Source organism: Oncorhynchus masou, chromosome 15, assembly GCF_036934945.1.
Source record: "Oncorhynchus masou masou isolate Uvic2021 chromosome 15, UVic_Omas_1.1, whole genome shotgun sequence".
NCBI classification, from domain to species: domain Eukaryota; kingdom Metazoa; phylum Chordata; class Actinopteri; order Salmoniformes; family Salmonidae; genus Oncorhynchus; species Oncorhynchus masou.
Genome location: NC_088226.1, coordinates 51,937,920 through 51,954,177, shown reverse-complemented (window position 1 = coordinate 51,954,177; position 16,258 = coordinate 51,937,920). Strand labels below are relative to the sequence as shown.

The 16,258-nt window shown below is 45.0% G+C and overlaps 1 protein-coding gene across 1 annotated transcript in view; it reads right to left on the bottom strand.

The window, feature by feature from the left end:
- The window catches only part of LOC135556419 (cytosolic carboxypeptidase 6-like), a 466,431-nt gene that overhangs the window by 8,226 nt on the left and 441,947 nt on the right, over positions 1-16,258 (bottom strand). Inside the window, exons 10-11 of the mRNA XM_064989619.1 lie at positions 12,112-12,264; positions 10,754-10,916 (exon numbers count right to left, since the gene is read on the bottom strand). Coding sequence (XP_064845691.1) covers positions 10,754-10,916; positions 12,112-12,264 — 316 coding nt within the window. The remainder of the gene's footprint in view (positions 1-10,753; positions 10,917-12,111; positions 12,265-16,258) is intronic.

Here is a 16,258-nt window from a genome sequence, read left to right as displayed (position 1 = left end):
CCCTAGGAAACAAGGCAAGAAATTGGGTGGTAAATTAGTGTGAGCGCTTCATCGCGTTATCAGATGGAAAACAGAACAGGGGAAATAGACTACAGTCGATCTCAGAGAGGAAGTCTGTGTGTGTGTAGCTTGCTGGTTAAGGTGATAGGAACTCACCTTTTAGTACATTGGAATGTCAGGTTGATGAGAAGGGGAGAGTTGTGCTGGATCTACAGTGGGGCAGAGAGGATGCTGCTGCAGCGTTGGAAGGAAGCAGCCTGTCTCTCTCTCTATTTCTCTCTCATTGGATCGTGAGGAGGTTTAATATCTCTTCTATCCATCCTTGTAGGATCGATAAAGGCCTATGTTGTGACTCAAGGACGAGCCAACATGGGGCTGATGAGGTGACGAGACAACAGGGAAATGGACACTACACATTAGCTACGACAGATGATTTGTTTACCAGGCTGTTTATCTGCTTTCAGTGTCATGTGCCCAGTCTAAAGAAACAGACAGACGTACAATGATTCCCCAATGACAAGGAACAAGACATCAGCGTCCACAGCAGACCATTCCTAACAAGAAAACAAATTAGGGACATCAGCACCATCAATACCTTCAAGTGACAGGCCTGTCACCAGGGTGTCACAAAGAGCCAATTAACAATGCTAATTAAAACAGTAAACAGCGGTGGACAAAGGGAGCATGTTTTTCCCCCTGCAGCTCAACTATGCTCAAAGACCTTGTGTCATTTTCATATAGGACAAAAGCAACAAAACATCCATCTCCAACAAGAGGACACAACCAGGTAGTAAACGTTGTAGCTATTGTGTAAAGCTTCATTCATTTGACATACAACACCTGTTCCCCCTATAGACTTATGGCTCCCCCTTACAGACATCCAGACACAAAACACAGGCATCCATGCAGTAACAAAGACAAAGCACACACACACACACACACACACACACACACACACACACACACACACACACACACACACACACACACACACACACACACACACACACACACACACACACACACACACACACACACACACAGCCATCAGATAGGGGCCCATCTTCAGCAGACTCCTAATCGGGAATGACAGTCGTGATATGGAGTAGCCCTGAGTGCTGCAGATCTGGGGTCTGTCCAGTGTCCGCTGCTTAAGAGGAGCAGAGGGTAGGCAGGCAGCAGATTTGGCCAGTGGCTAGATTGGTAAGTACGTACACAATGATGTCCATCTCACGCCATAAAGCTCTAGCTGGCTATTTAATCTGTCTGCCTAAAAGCCACTAGGGATGGTGATGGAAATGTAATTTAATGAACCTGCGTCACAAGTCTCAAGTCTCCATGTGTACTGTCATGTAAGACAACTAATAGGGTTTTGATGAATAATTGGGGGGGGGCAACAATAGAAAAACAAATTGAAACCGGGGAAGAATAATTGCCTGATATCCATCATTTGCATACTTGTCACTGTCCATCAATTATGTCTAACAATCAGTGAATACTGAAATTTTCTATTGGCAAGTTTGGTATTCAAATGTGAGTCTAGCTCCCATGCTTTGTGCGTACCAATGCCATACTGTTGTCAGAATGATCTCCTAGACTGCAGTTAGCTGTCAGGCCGTGCTGTCTTCAGGCAGGGAACCAGTGTGCTGGTGATTGATGTTGAAGCCAGGAGGAACCACCGAGCTGTCCGGTTCCACATTGTGCTTCTAGTGCTGTATCAATTTATGTGTACGGAAGCCAGCACAACTTAAGTGAGGCAGAAATATCAAACTAAGGGTTTGACAACATGGCCGTGCTTGAGTGAGACTTTTACTGTGAGACCCAGGGATAATGGGTATTTCAGGAGCCGTCTAGAGCCTAAAGGACAGGGGGAAATGGCACACACCCGGAACATGGAGCAGTCTCTCTTCGGTGGATTGAGGTCCAGCGCTGGACTTGTTAACTTGTCAAAGTAAAAAGGGCAACACGTAGATGCCTCTCACCACTGGCATGTCTGGGCATAGGACACAGCTAGTGATGGAGTTCATCGTCCAATCAACCCTCACCATCTTACTTTGAGGAAATGGAAGGCATTGCGTAAAGTTTTATAAAATACCAAAAAGTGGGAAGATTTGAAAGTCACAGAGTACTTGCTCTCTCAGTCAAAGCATCAAGCTGGGTTTTGAATAAGGTCCCAGATTCTCTCAACCTTCACACTTGCTGGTCTCACTGTTAATGATGCTCTGACATTACAGTGTGTATACAACATAACATTTAAAAAAAAATTTGATGGAAAAAATAGAATAACCTGAAAACCCACACAATAACCTAAAGGACAAAATAGAATAACCTGAAAACCCACACAATAACCTAAAGGACAAAATAGAATAACCTCGACACAAGGATAAACCAAATGTGCCTGCTCTGTCCTGCTTCAGAGATATTACACATACTTAAAGTACCACATCACTTTTTAAGAAAAAACCTTTTCATTTATCTATAGAAAACAGCTCCACAACAAAGTCTTTGAGCAAGCGACTGGTACTGTACCTTCATCTGGATGAGTGCTCATCTCCTCATAATGTTTCCCATACCCATCCACGAAGAGCCATAACAGACCAACACAGACACTTTAGACTCAGAGGGACACCAGTCCTATGAAGCCTCTATGGAATCTTCCCAATATAAGAACAAAGCAAATGCCACAGTGAATTCTCAGCAAGAAACATCATTTTTCTCCATTTTGTGTGAGATTACAGGTGGTGCTAAATCATTAAATGACAGGAAATATTCCAACTGCTCTGGTGGGGAACATTCACAGCTTGGTCATCCAATATAATGAGTCTTTAAGACCTGGGTTACCATACACAGGGGAAGGAAAGGAAGGACAAATCTGTGAGATTGAAAAATTTCCCATCCAGCACCCTCTCTGAGGCCCTCTATGCTGTGATAAAGGCCCATGCTACTAGACAGGTTAAGATTTCAATGCCGGTGGCTACAATAGTCTCAGCAGCAGATCGGAGAAGGTTGGATTAATTTGGGGTCCAGGTAATTATTTATTTGTCATGAATTTGTTTTTTGGAACGGGATGGGGGTTGCAAAGCTTAAAGGTCTTTGTTGATGATTTGCACGCTCCATGGGCCAGATCACTGGCGCGTAAAAGCGACATGGCTGGTTCCTTCAACCTGTCTGACCCCAATTTTTGCTCTACATGAAGTCTCCGCTGTCCTCTCCCCTCGTAGAGCTGACACTCCCCATCCCCAGGCCCAGCCTCACGCAGCCCCCAGGGCCTGTTCTTGTCTGACCTTCAGCACCCCACCTCCTCTACCATGACTCAGTCCTCCCCTCCACCTCCCCATCACCCACCACGCTCGCCTCACTATGGAATTACTATACAATGCTCTGCCATTTAGATGAATACCTCACTTAATCCATCTTGCTCTCAGCCAGCGGACTTTAGCACAGAGAGCCCAACAAAGACTGCCAGTAAACACTGCTGCTCCCGAAGCATAAAGGAGGGGTGTGACGGGCCACCGCAGCTCTGTTCGGTTTTCTCATCTCTTTCTTTAAGCCCAATGCACAGCGACAAATAATCAAGGAACTTGTTATGCCCTGGTTATTTGGCATAGTGGCCACCTATCTATGTAGTATGATGCTGGCTATCACCGTGGTTATGCTATGTACATACATATTACAGAAGCATCTTCTGTTCCAACTGTCTTCTCTATACAGCACATCTGTTTCATGTGGGAAAACAAAAAAAGGAACATGTTCAAGGAGAGGGAAAGTTGTGACTCTTTCCACACACAGTAAATTGCTTTTTTTTGTGGTTTCCATCCCATTTTTGACACTAAGGGAAAATAATCTCCAGGCTACAGAGTAATTCTACATGGATGGGTTTCTTATTATAGAGAGCCAGTCAACTAGTCCTTGGACTTGACAGTTCAGTGAAACACTAGGTGGGGAAAAAGCACTGAGGGAAATGAGAAGTTTGAAGATGGCGCTACAGTGGATAGCTGCAATCTGACCAATTCTGCTATTTTCTGTTTTTTTTAATGCTGTGTGATTTTACATAATATTTCCGCCATTATTTCCTATGACCAAAAACAGCTTCTGGACATCAGAACAGCGATCACTAGAGATCATTCGATTTGGTTGAAGATTTCTACTTCAAGGAGTAGACAGCTGTGGATGTACTGCTCTTTCCAGAGCAGGCCCTAATCGCGGGCCTCAAAAGAGGAAGAGATGGCACAAGAGAGGCAAACGAGCAGGCTTCCTGACAAGACTAAATGGATGATATACCGCCTCTACCCTTCGTTCTATTGGTGAACATAAAGAACAACAGGGACGAGCTTCGTTTGAGACTATCCTGTCAATGGGAGCTGAAGAACTATAATATGTTTCTCGGAGTCGTGGCTGAACAAAGACTATGGATAATATACTGTACATCTAGCTAGTTTTTCTATACATCATCAAGACCGAACATCAGCTTTGGGTAGGGATAAGGGGGAGGTGTGTACCTCTTTGTTAACTACAGCTGGTGCACAATCTCTAATACTAGGGAAGTCTCAAGGTTTTGCACGCTTGATGCCTCATGATAAACTGCAGACATACTATTTACCAAGTGAGTTTTCCTTCACATTTTTCATAGCTGTCTATTTACCACCACAAACCGATGCTGGCACTAAGATAAAGCTGCATAGGGCCATAAGAAAACAAGAAAGCGCACATCCAGAGACAATGCAAGGAAACAGAAATTCGTCTTACCTCATTTTTAGCAGCATGTCACTTGTGTAACCAGAGGCAAAAAAACACATAAAAAGCTCTCCCTCACCCTCCATTTGGCAAATCTGACCATAACTCTATCCTCCTGATTCTTGCTTACAAGTAAAAATGAACAGGAAATACCAGCACTCAATTCTGAAGTGGTCCGACGAAGTGGATGCTAAGCTACAGGACTGTTTCGCTAGCACAGACTGGAATATGTTCCGGGTTTCATCCGAAAACATTGAGGTGTATAGCACATCAGTCAGTGGCTTCATTAATAAGTGCATCAACGACATCGTCCCCACAGTGACCTCACGTACATATCCCAACCAGAAGCCATGGATTACAGGCAACATCCGCACTGAGCTAAAGGCAAGAGCTGCCGCTTTCAAGGAGCCCCCAGGTGGTGAGGGTAGGCCACAACACATCTGCCACACTGACCTTTAACACGGAGGCTTCTCAGGGGTAGGTGCTTAGTCCCCTCCCGTACTCCCTGTTCACCCACAACTGCGTGGCTGCACACGACTCCAACACCATCATTAAGTCTGCTGACGATGATGGTGGTTGCCTGATCAACAATAATGATGAGTGTGGCGCCAGGACAACAACCTCTCCCTCAACATCAGCAAGACAAAAGGGCTGATCCTGGACTACAGGAGATGAGGGCTCCAATCCACATCAACAGGGCTGTGGAGCGGGTCGAGAGCTTCAAGTTCCTCGGTGTCCACATCACTAAGGAATTATCATGGTCCACACACACCAACACAGTCGTGAAGAAGGCTGCTCAGGAAGCTGAAAAGATTTGGCATGGGCCCTCAGATCCTCAAAAGGTTATACAGCTGCACCATTGAGAACATCTTGACTGGCTGCATGACCACTTGGTATGAAAACTGCTTGGCATTCAACCACAAGGTGCTACAGAAGCTAGTGGGTACAGCCCAGTGCATTACTGGGGCCGAGCTCCCTGCCATCCAGGAACTCTATACCAGGCAGAGGAAGGCCCTAAAAATGATCAAAGTCTTCAGTCACCCAAGTCATAGACTGTTCTCTCTGCTACCACGCGGCAAGCGGTACTGATGCAGCAACTCTGGAACCAACAGGACCCTGAACAGCTTCTACCCCCAAGCCATAAGACTGCTAAACAGTTAGTTAAATAGTTATGCAAATAGCTACCCGGACGATCTGCATTGACCTTTTTTTGCATTGAACTCTTTTGACTCCTCTCATACGCTGCTGCTACTTTTTATTATCTATCCTGTTGCCTAGTCACTTTATCATTACCTATATGTACATACCTAGCTCAATTACCTCATACCCCTGCACATTGAATCTGTACTGGTACCCAATGTACAGTGAGTCAAAAAAGTATTTAGTCAGCCACCAATTGTGCAAGTTCTCCCACTTAAAAAGATGAGAGAGGCCTATAATTTTCATCATAGGTACACTTCAACTATGACAGACAAAATGAGAAAAAAAATCCAGAAAATCACATTTTAGGATTTTTTATGAATTTATTTGCTAATTGTGGAGGAAAATAAGTATTTGGTCACCTACAAACAAGCAAGATTTCTGGCTCTCACAGACCTGTAACTTCTTCTTTAAGAGGCTCCTCTGTCCTCCACTCGTTAGCAGGAATTAATGGCACCTGTTTGAACTTGTTATCAGTATAAAAGACACCTGTCCACAACCTCAAACAGTCACACTCCAAACTCCACTATGGCCAAGACCAAAGAGCTGTCAATGGACACCAGAAACAAAATTGTAGACCTGCACCAGGCTGGGAAGACTGAATCTGCAACAGGTAAGCAGCTTGGTTTGAAGAAATCAACTGTGGGAGCAATTATTAGGAAATGGAAGACATACAAGACCACTGATAATCTCCCTCGATCTGGGGCTCCACGCAAGATCTCACCCCGTGGGGTCAAAATGATCACAAGAACGGTGAGCAAAAATCCCAGAACCACACGGGAGACCTAGTGAATGACCTGCGGAGAGCTGGGACCAAAGTTACAAAGCCTACCATCAGTAACACACTACGCTGCCAGGGACTCAAATCCTGCAGTGCCAGACGTGTCCCCCTGCTTAAGCCAGTACATGTCCAGGCCCATCTGAAGTTTGCTAGAGAGCATTTGGATGATCCAGAAGAAGATTGGGAGAATGTCATATGGTCAGATGAAACCAAAGTATAACTTTTTGGTAAAATCTCAACTCGTCGTGTTTGGAGGACAAAGAATGCTGAGTTGCATCCAAAGAACACCATACCTACTGTGAAGCATGGGGGTGGAAACATCATGCTTTGGGGCTGTTTTTCTGCAAAGGGACCAGGACGACTGATCCATGTAAAGGAAAGAGTGAATGGGGCCATGTATCGTGAGATTTTGAGTGAAAACCTCCTTCCATCAGCAAGGGCATTGAAGATGAAACGTGGCTGGGTCTTTCAGCATGACAATGATCACAAACACACCGCCCGGGCAACGAAGGAGTGACTTCGTAAGAAGCATTTCAAGATCCTGGAGTGGCCTAGCCAGTCTCCAGATCTCAAACCCATCGAAAATCTTTGGAGGGAGTTGAAAGTCCGTGTTGCCCAGCAACAGCCCCAAAATATCACTGCTCTAGAGGAGATCTGCATGGAGGAATGGGCCAAAATACCAGCAACAGTGTGTGAAAACCTTGTGAAGACTTACAGAAAACGTTTGACCTCTGTTATTGCCAACAAAGGGTATATAACAAAGTATTGAGATAAACTTTTGTTATTGACCAAATACTTATTTTCCACCATAATTTGCAAATAAATTCATTAAATATCCTACAATGTGATTTTCTGGATTTTCTTTCCTCTCATTTTGTCTGTCATAGTTGAAGTGTACCTATGATGAAAATTACAGGCCTCTCTCATCTTTTTAAGTGGGAGAACTTGCACAATTGGTGGCTGACTAAATACTTTTTTGCCCCCACTGTATATAGCCAAGTTATTGTTATTCGTTGTGTTCATTCCTCGTGTTATTATTTTTCAATTATTTCTCTTTTTTTATTCTGTGTTGTTGGGAAGAGCCCGTAAGTAAGTATTTCACTGCTCGTCTAGGCCTGTTGTTTACAAAGCGTGTGACAAATAACATTTGATTTGAAATTCCAGCATCAGTCACAGGCTTTACAGACTTTTTGATATACACAAGATCAAATAATAAACAAACAATTAAACAAAGAAGTGAATGGATTCCCTATTTTTATTTTATTTCACCTTTATTTAACCACGTAGACTAGTTGAGAACAAGTTCTCATTTGCAACTGCAACCTGGCCAAGATAAAGCAAAGCAGTGTGACACAGACAACAACGCAGAGTTACACATGTAGTAAACAATAAACAAGCCAATAACACAATAAACAAGTCAATGACACAGTAGAAAAAAGAAAGTCTATATACAGTTTGTGCAAAAGGCATGAGGTAGGCAATAAATAGGCCATAGGAGTGAATAATTACAGTTTAGCAGATTAACACTTAAGTGATAAATGAGCAGAGGATGTGCAAGTAGAGATACTGGTGTGCAAAAGAGCAGCAAAGTAAATCAAATAAAAACAGTATGGGGATGAGGTAGGTAGATTGGGTGGGCTTTTTACAGATGGACTGCTGCTCAAATAGTTGATGTTTAAGTTGGTGAGGGAAATAAAAGTCTCCAACTTCAACGATTTTTGAAATTCGTTCCAGTCACTGGCAGCAGAGAACTGGAAGGAAAGGTGGCCAAATGAGGTGTTTGCTTTGGGGATGATCAGTGAGATATACCTGCTGGAACGTGTGCTACGGGTGGGTGTTGTTATCGTGACCAGTGAACTGAGATATGTCGGAGCTTTACCTAGCATAGACTTATAGATGACCTGGAGCCAGTGGGTCTGGCGACAAATATGTTGCGAGGGCCAGCCGACTAGAGCATACAGGTCGCAGTGGTGGGTGGTATAAGGTGATTTGGTAACAAAACGGATGGCACTGTGATAGACTGCATCCAGTTTGCTGAGTAGAGTGTTGGAAGCTATTTTGTAGATGACATCGCCGACGTTGAGGATCGGTAGGATAGTCAGTTTTACTAGGGCAAGTTTGGCGGCTTGAGTGAAGGATGCTTTGTTGCGAAATAGAAAGCCAATTCTAGATTTGATTTTGGATTGGAGATGTTTAATATGGGTCTGGAAGGAGAATTTACAGTCTAGCCAGACACCTAGGTATTTATAGTTGTCCACATATTCTAGGTCGGAACCGTCCAGGGTGGTGATGATAGTCGTGCGGGCGGGTGCGGGCGGGTGCGGGCAGCGAACGGTTGAAAAGCATGCATTTGGTTTTACTAGCGTTTAAGAGCAGTTGGAGGCCACGGAAGTAGTGTTGTGTGGCATTGAAGCTCGTTTGGAGGTTAGTTAGCACAGTGTCCAAGGAAGGGCCAGAAGTATACAGAATGGTGTCGTCAGCGTAGAGGTGGATCAGGGAATCGCCCGCAGCAAGAGTGACATCATTGATATATACAGAGAATCGGCCCGAGAAATAAGGGTGGCTGGCAGTGTGTTATCTACAGTGTGACAGAGTGATACCAGGCAGGGCTGTAGCTACACAGAGCAGAGCCACACACAGACACCTCACCCTCCTGACACTAGAGGGCACTTCGGCTACACATAATATCTCCTCTCATCTCAGGCAATCTGGACACTGCACTGTACACTTTCTGCCTGTAGGCTGAAGCTTCACACCACTCTGGTTTTCTGCCTCTTCTCTATCCCATGGATCTGAGCTGTGTCAAGTTAATACAAGGTAAACTGATGGAAAACTTGAGTCTATAGAGAATGTCAATTTAACCCTGCATCCTTTTGGAGTGTACAAAACACTGTGTGATTAACAGGCCTGCTGTATTCTAGTCTTCGTCACAACGAAAGCAGAACCCACGTGCTCTCTACCTCTTTTCTACACAAAATCAATGGGGCAGGTGCCGCCTTCCCACTGTCACTATGTATCTGTCGGAACATGAGAGCAAGGCAGTGCGATAGGGGCTGACCTGACTCATCCACACCTCAGCCCTGCGCTGCATGCCAATCGAGCCAGGCCTCCAATAATGACTCCTGGAATAATTAAGAAATCAATAGGCTCTCGTCTGTTCCTAAATGAGAGGTTGTTACTATAGGAGCAGGCAGCATGTGGATAAACGCTAGGGGATGGAGCGCCACTACAATAGCCTGACATTATCACCCTCAGCCCTCATTACTGGGCTCTACAGACGTCTGTTCTGTTGCCTGGTGTACAAACATCACTGGCCCAGAAAACTGTACAGGGCTGGCTTTTGTCTACTCAGGAGCAGCATTGATTTAGAGAATCAGAGCTTTTGTAGTCTGGGGTATCTCCCTTAAGAGGACACAAATGTAATCTGCCCACAGTGCCCAATCTCTGCTCACTGGCAGGGCTCTCAAGAAGAAATCGGATTCTGTTTGTGACGCGTTTTGTTGTCCAAAAATACAGAAAACACTGTTGGTGTTTGAATACCGGTTTGCTGGCTCAATGACACAAGCCTTTCAATACATGAGGCAACAAGCAAACAATCTACACAGGACTCTGCAACACACCTTCCTGGGACATAACCTCACACTCAATATCCCTTTAAACCAATCTATCTGTGCTGCAGCCTGTATCCAACGAGTCCCAAGCACCAGAACACCACAATTCCCTGTGCTTCTCTTGCCTCTATTCTACCTGGATGGTCAGGATGTATTGATTGAACTATCAATCAACTCTGACATCCATACAGCATGATTTCTATGGGATGTGAAGCTCAGAAGTTTGGGGAAGTTAGGGGAGGGAGGGAGAAATGGAGGAAACATCAGTGAGGTACACATGTTGTGTACTCAATCTCTGTCTCTCCTCCAGATGCCTCCTTTCCTCTCCCCCAACAGCCAGCGGGAGAGGCAGGGGAGGCTGAAAAGAATGGGGAGCCTGGCCAGGCCACCTGGGGCCCCTAATGAGGACAATGAGAGAGAAGGATACAGGTGTCCTCTGTGTAGGGAACGGGCGCCGTGCTCCCTGCTGCCATGTAGCTGTAGAAGGACACCTCCAGGGTGTAGCAGTAGGACATGTCGTCCAGCAGGCCGCCCAGGAAGCGCCTCCCGGTGCCAGCTTTCACAACATCACGGTTAAACGATGTGTTGGACTGTGGGGGTGAAACACACTGTTAACAGAGTGCATTCTACTATACCAGCATTGTAATTCAAATGAGATTTAATTAGTCCGAAAAATGACAAAATATATTTTGCATACGGATGTGGGATCTTAATTTGATCACCCTGTTGCAGGAGAACTTTCCGGCAATGCAGTGTATTTGAGGTTTAAAAAGTATTCTGAAGTTTGTAATTGCAATTTTCTCACTACAAAAATGCCCATTAATTATAATTTCACATTTCCTGTTGCAGGATTTTTTTCCTGCTGTAGCAAACAGGCTCAAATTAAGATCCTACATCTGTAGAAGTGTGTTGGTGAATTTCAATGCTTCATTCTAACAGTGCCTATACTACTCATTGCAGTCTTGTTGTTATGCATAGTAACATGGATTGTAAGTCAGCTTCAGCATTTAACATGATTCAGTCAATTTAGGAAGTTTCCATTACCCTTTAGTTCACTCAACTTGAATGGAATATGACCCCTGTAACTTAAATGCAGACTTCCACTCCTGGCAGAACTTATTGAGTTCTATGACTATGTGCTTTGGGCAGTGCTGAATGAGCAGTAAGAAAAGAGCACAGTAAGGGACATGACTTCTGGCCAGCTGTCACCGCTACTATACACACCCCAACGGTATATACACACACACACGCACACATGCAGGCATACACACTGCTGTAGACAAAGATGAGCTCTTTATTGAGACAGCATCACAAATAACCAGTGGACAATCTGTGATATCCTTTATGCATGGAGGGTGGCTAAAATTATTTTAGCTGTTGAAACAATTTACGTGTGTACTGGTGAAGAAAGTATATGAGAGCTGTGAACGTGTCGCTGCACAGAAAAGGTTATTCTTCTGGCTATACTGTATGTAACTGGCACTGCTGAAAAATGGCACTTTGGCTGAGCGCTGAAGGTCAGTGTGGCTGGGAGGAGGAGGGAAACAGACTTTTCAAATATAAAGCTTCCACACCCAGCTCTATGATAGATCTCAGTTTACCCTGTGGTTCATGCAGTCACTATTGTAGCATAGACAACTAGCACCTGCTATTATGTGGGCTGTATTCCTGTGGAACATCTGTGAGATGAGTAGGGTTAGGATTGATATGGCCTGACCAGGGAAAACTCTGGGCCCTGCAGTAGTTGTAAAGTTTTCCCTGGTATGATTGATGTGAGGAACTTACGAAGGAGAAGTCTGGGGCGTTTTGGCAGAGCAGGCGAGGGAACACGGCCTGTCTCTGGACTCTCTCCTCCTCCTCAAACACGTTCCCGTACATGAAGCCATTCATCATGGTGGAGTGGGCGTGCACATCAATGTAGAACTCCAGACCCACCTTCTGTGTACGCCACAAACAAATACAGACAGACATACAATCAAAGAGAAATATAGAGAAAGCAGTGGTGTCACAAATGGAGTGTAAACCTCCTGAATATACACCATTTACACATTTCATAGCCATTGCCATTTCCATCAAAATGTAAAGTTCTTGATTTGACTGAGACTCCTTGCCTACACTGTTTTCATATGCCCACAGCGTGGATTCAACCGAGCACAAAACAAATGGGAACAACATCAACCAAGCTGTGTCACACAAATGCTTTGGTTGGCTGTGGAGGGCAGCTTCCTGGGGTGGACAGCGGGAAGCGGCGGCATTGGAGTGCCATCTGAAAGACGACTCTCAGAGGTGGCAGAGCAGCAGAGGAGAAAGCACAGAGGAGATGACACACCTCCCACAGCGACAGAGAGAGAGAGAGAGTGAGAGAGAGAGAGAGAGAGAGAGGAGAAGGGAGGGGGGGTAAGAATGATAGGATACAAGTCCTATTTTTATCCCCAGTAGAGCCCAGGGACAGAGCTAAAGAGAGGAGTGCTCAGGAGACAGTCTTGGTGGCCCCACACAGAGGAGATATGGAGACTGGCTGGGGGTGACCCCTCCAGATACAGCTGCACAACAATACAACAGTCCAGCCCACACACAATCAGGCTTTACTCAGACTACCAGGTACTGTAGCTACACTCCTGAGGAGCTGAGAGGAATACACTATGAGAGCCAGCTGCCACACACTCAAGGACACACACACACACACACACACACACACACACACACACACACACACACACACACACACACACACACACACACACACACACACACACACACACACACACACACACACACACACACACACAGAGATCACATCAGATCACATCTGCGCCAGTACACACCTCTCATAATTAATTCTGGCTTTATTTCAGAAGTGTGGCTTTAAAAGACAGAGATAAAAGCGGTGCAATATGGCGATAGACATTCTTCTAGGGACAGTCTTGTGAAAATCTCCTCAGTTGACAAGGCTGCACAGCAGAGGTAACACAGTGGGGAATAAAAGTTCAGTTTCATGTTAGAGAATTGTAGAATGAAATTACAGGCCAATCCCATGCTACTGAGGCCAGTGTATAAAGCTCTCTCTCTCTCTCTCTCTCTAGCCGTGGACACGGTGAAGCAGGTGTAATGAGCCCTCTCTCACTCTCACTCCCCCTGACCCCTCATTCCCCAGCACAGCCCAGCACAGCCTCCTTTCACTCCATATTTATTTTTCTTTCATTCTGTCTTCCCTCTCTCTCTCCTTCTCCTCTCATTACACATTCCAGAGCGTATCTCAGTTCCCGGGGGTCGTCAGGCGGTAGGGAGGGATGGAGAGGAAAAGGAGGGGGGAGAGGGCGACGCAATGCTTGAAATTCTGCTCACAGCCAAAGCAATTTCCTGGCAAGCGCGGTGCTGTCAGCTGCTCTGATGGCTGGCTGTGAAATATTGTGGCTGGGAGTGGGCCGGCAGCAGGCTCTGGCAGGCAGATCGATTGAGACCGAGAGGAAGAGCGGGAAACAACAAAAAAGGGAAAAAGAAAGCAAAACACAGCCGCCATTAAGGCAGCTCCATCAGGCAGTTGAAGGAGTTCCCACTTCCCAGTGTCTGCTAGAGGCAGAAAGCCCTCTAATCGGCAACGCTCACCCAGGTAAAGGGAAGAGGGTGTGGAGAGTGTTGGGACTTCGGAACCACCTAGTGGGATTTTTTACACAGACGTAAAATGACCCTTCCCCCTGTTAAAGTACAGCTCAAATGATGGAGTACTGCATGAAATGGCATCATTTTCTCTGGTACCAAGCTTCTGCAACGTAAAGTATAGCTTGGCTCGACTGCTTCGCTCTGTTAACAATGTAAAGTATAGCTTGGCTCGACTGCTTTGCTCTGTTAACAATGTAAAGTATAGCTTGGCTCGACTGCTTTGCTCTGTTAACAATGTAAAGTATAGCTTGGCTCGACTGCTTTGCTCTGTTAACAATGTAAATTAAGAATCAAAATGAAATGTTCGCACAGCATTGGGTCGCTTAAATGCCCACGCTCCAGCGGTTTACTCCAGAATTATACAAAAGATTCAAGCTGGGAAGCCAAAGTGAATCACCAACAGCATCTCCCAGTCTCCAAACAAGGAGTCACTCGACCCTAAGTGGTGATTCCCCTTAATATCTCAAGGACAATGGAAGTACAATGATACAGTGAAGTTCAAGCCAGCCCACAATGTCAACTGAGAGTTAGCATAACAGTCTCCTAATGTGCTGTCAATCACAGGCAGACAGGACTGTGAGGCTGGAGCAGTGATTGATTGTTTAATTACCAACCCACTTTGACCTAGAGAATTGTTCATTTGAAATTGTAATCAAGCAATTAGAGGCAATTAAGAAATGTAGAGAAGGAAAGTCAAAAGACAATCTGAGTGTAGAGGCTTTACAAATTAAATGTCTCAGAGAGAGAGAGCGAGAAAGGGAGAGAGAGAGAGGGAGAGAGGGAGAGACCAGCTTGTTAGGTAGCAGTTCCTACAACTCAATAGAAGGAATTGGACTCAACTTGATCTGAACTGGAGTTGCTCCAGTTTAGTTTAATGGGGAAGGTCAAATTAATTTTGTCACACAAGTACTTATCTGCTACATATTAATTAGTCTGGGCCATAAACGGTTTGGCTTATCTTAACTTATCTTATCTTTATTTTTTATTTTTTTGGGAGTGGGGGGTGATTTAAGCAGGATTACAGACTAAAGGCAGATTCTCTCACAAAGCCCTTAGCATCAGCAATACCTCTAAAAGAAACCCTAGCTAGGTTCAGTGGAACTTACTGCATCAAACGTTTCCTCTCTGCTAACATTATTAACATACAGCTGGTACTCCAACATCCAGGGCATGTAGAGTGTTTATAAATTTAGAATAAAACCTATAAGTATCCGTGTATGACTGGAGAGCAGAGTTATGAGTGATACAGTGCATTCGGTGGGTGGATCCCAGTGGGATACAGAGAGAGAACAGACATGGCAGCGCTCAATCCTGTAAGCCCCTCATTCTCTCTCTGCCACAGACTGATTGATGGACGTATTTGTTCCTTTTTAACACAGAGGTGACTTGTAATCAAGCTGAACGGGCACTCAGACAGCACTCTGCAACAGGGCTGCTAATGCTTCATAAGCAGCTGCATCTGTCTGGAAGCCCTGTGTGCCAGGAAAGCCTGTTACTCCATCTATCCACCTCCCAACCTCTCACACACCCTGGGTCTGTTTGGTGGATCTATGCCCCCATTGTGTCACCAAAGCATCTTTAGTACAAACAGCACGAAACTAGAGAGACACCCCAAATGGCTTCCTCTGCCGTGCCATTTTCTTGTTCTTTGCCTGTGAGAGCCAGACAGTTCTGCTTCAAACTGGAATAGGCGGTTAAGGAATTGAAAAGGGGGAGTAATGATGGCGACAAATTGGCCGTAAATCTCTGAAATGGATAAGAAATGGGCCGATGACACCAGAGGACATCTCAACAGACAGACGAAAATAGCATTGTCCCCAAGCGCCCTGAACACAGCAGACAAAGACTCCCCACAGGAAAAAGGAAGAGAACGTAGAGCCAGGAGGAGGAGGGGCGGGGAGGTTCAAGGTGCAATTTTCCATCTAGCAGGCATGACAGGACCAAATACATTTGTTTCAGACATACAATTAATTTTGTAATATTAAAAAGGTCAGAAATGAACCATAGCAATACTGGCCCTTTTGTCATCCTTAACAAATGATCCAGAATGGCGCTATCAGATTGGTGGGGATACATTCACTATGATGAATGTTCTGAGTAATCAGCCAATCAGAAATAATGATTATTCTCCTTTGATAAATGGGCTGGGAAAGCATTGCATTAGTTAGGAGATGGGTCCAGTTGTTTCTTCACTCTTCACAGATATATTTTCTTGCATCACTGACTCTGTGAAATGTTTGCTTTTGACCAATGCGCAGCTGTGGATGTGAAA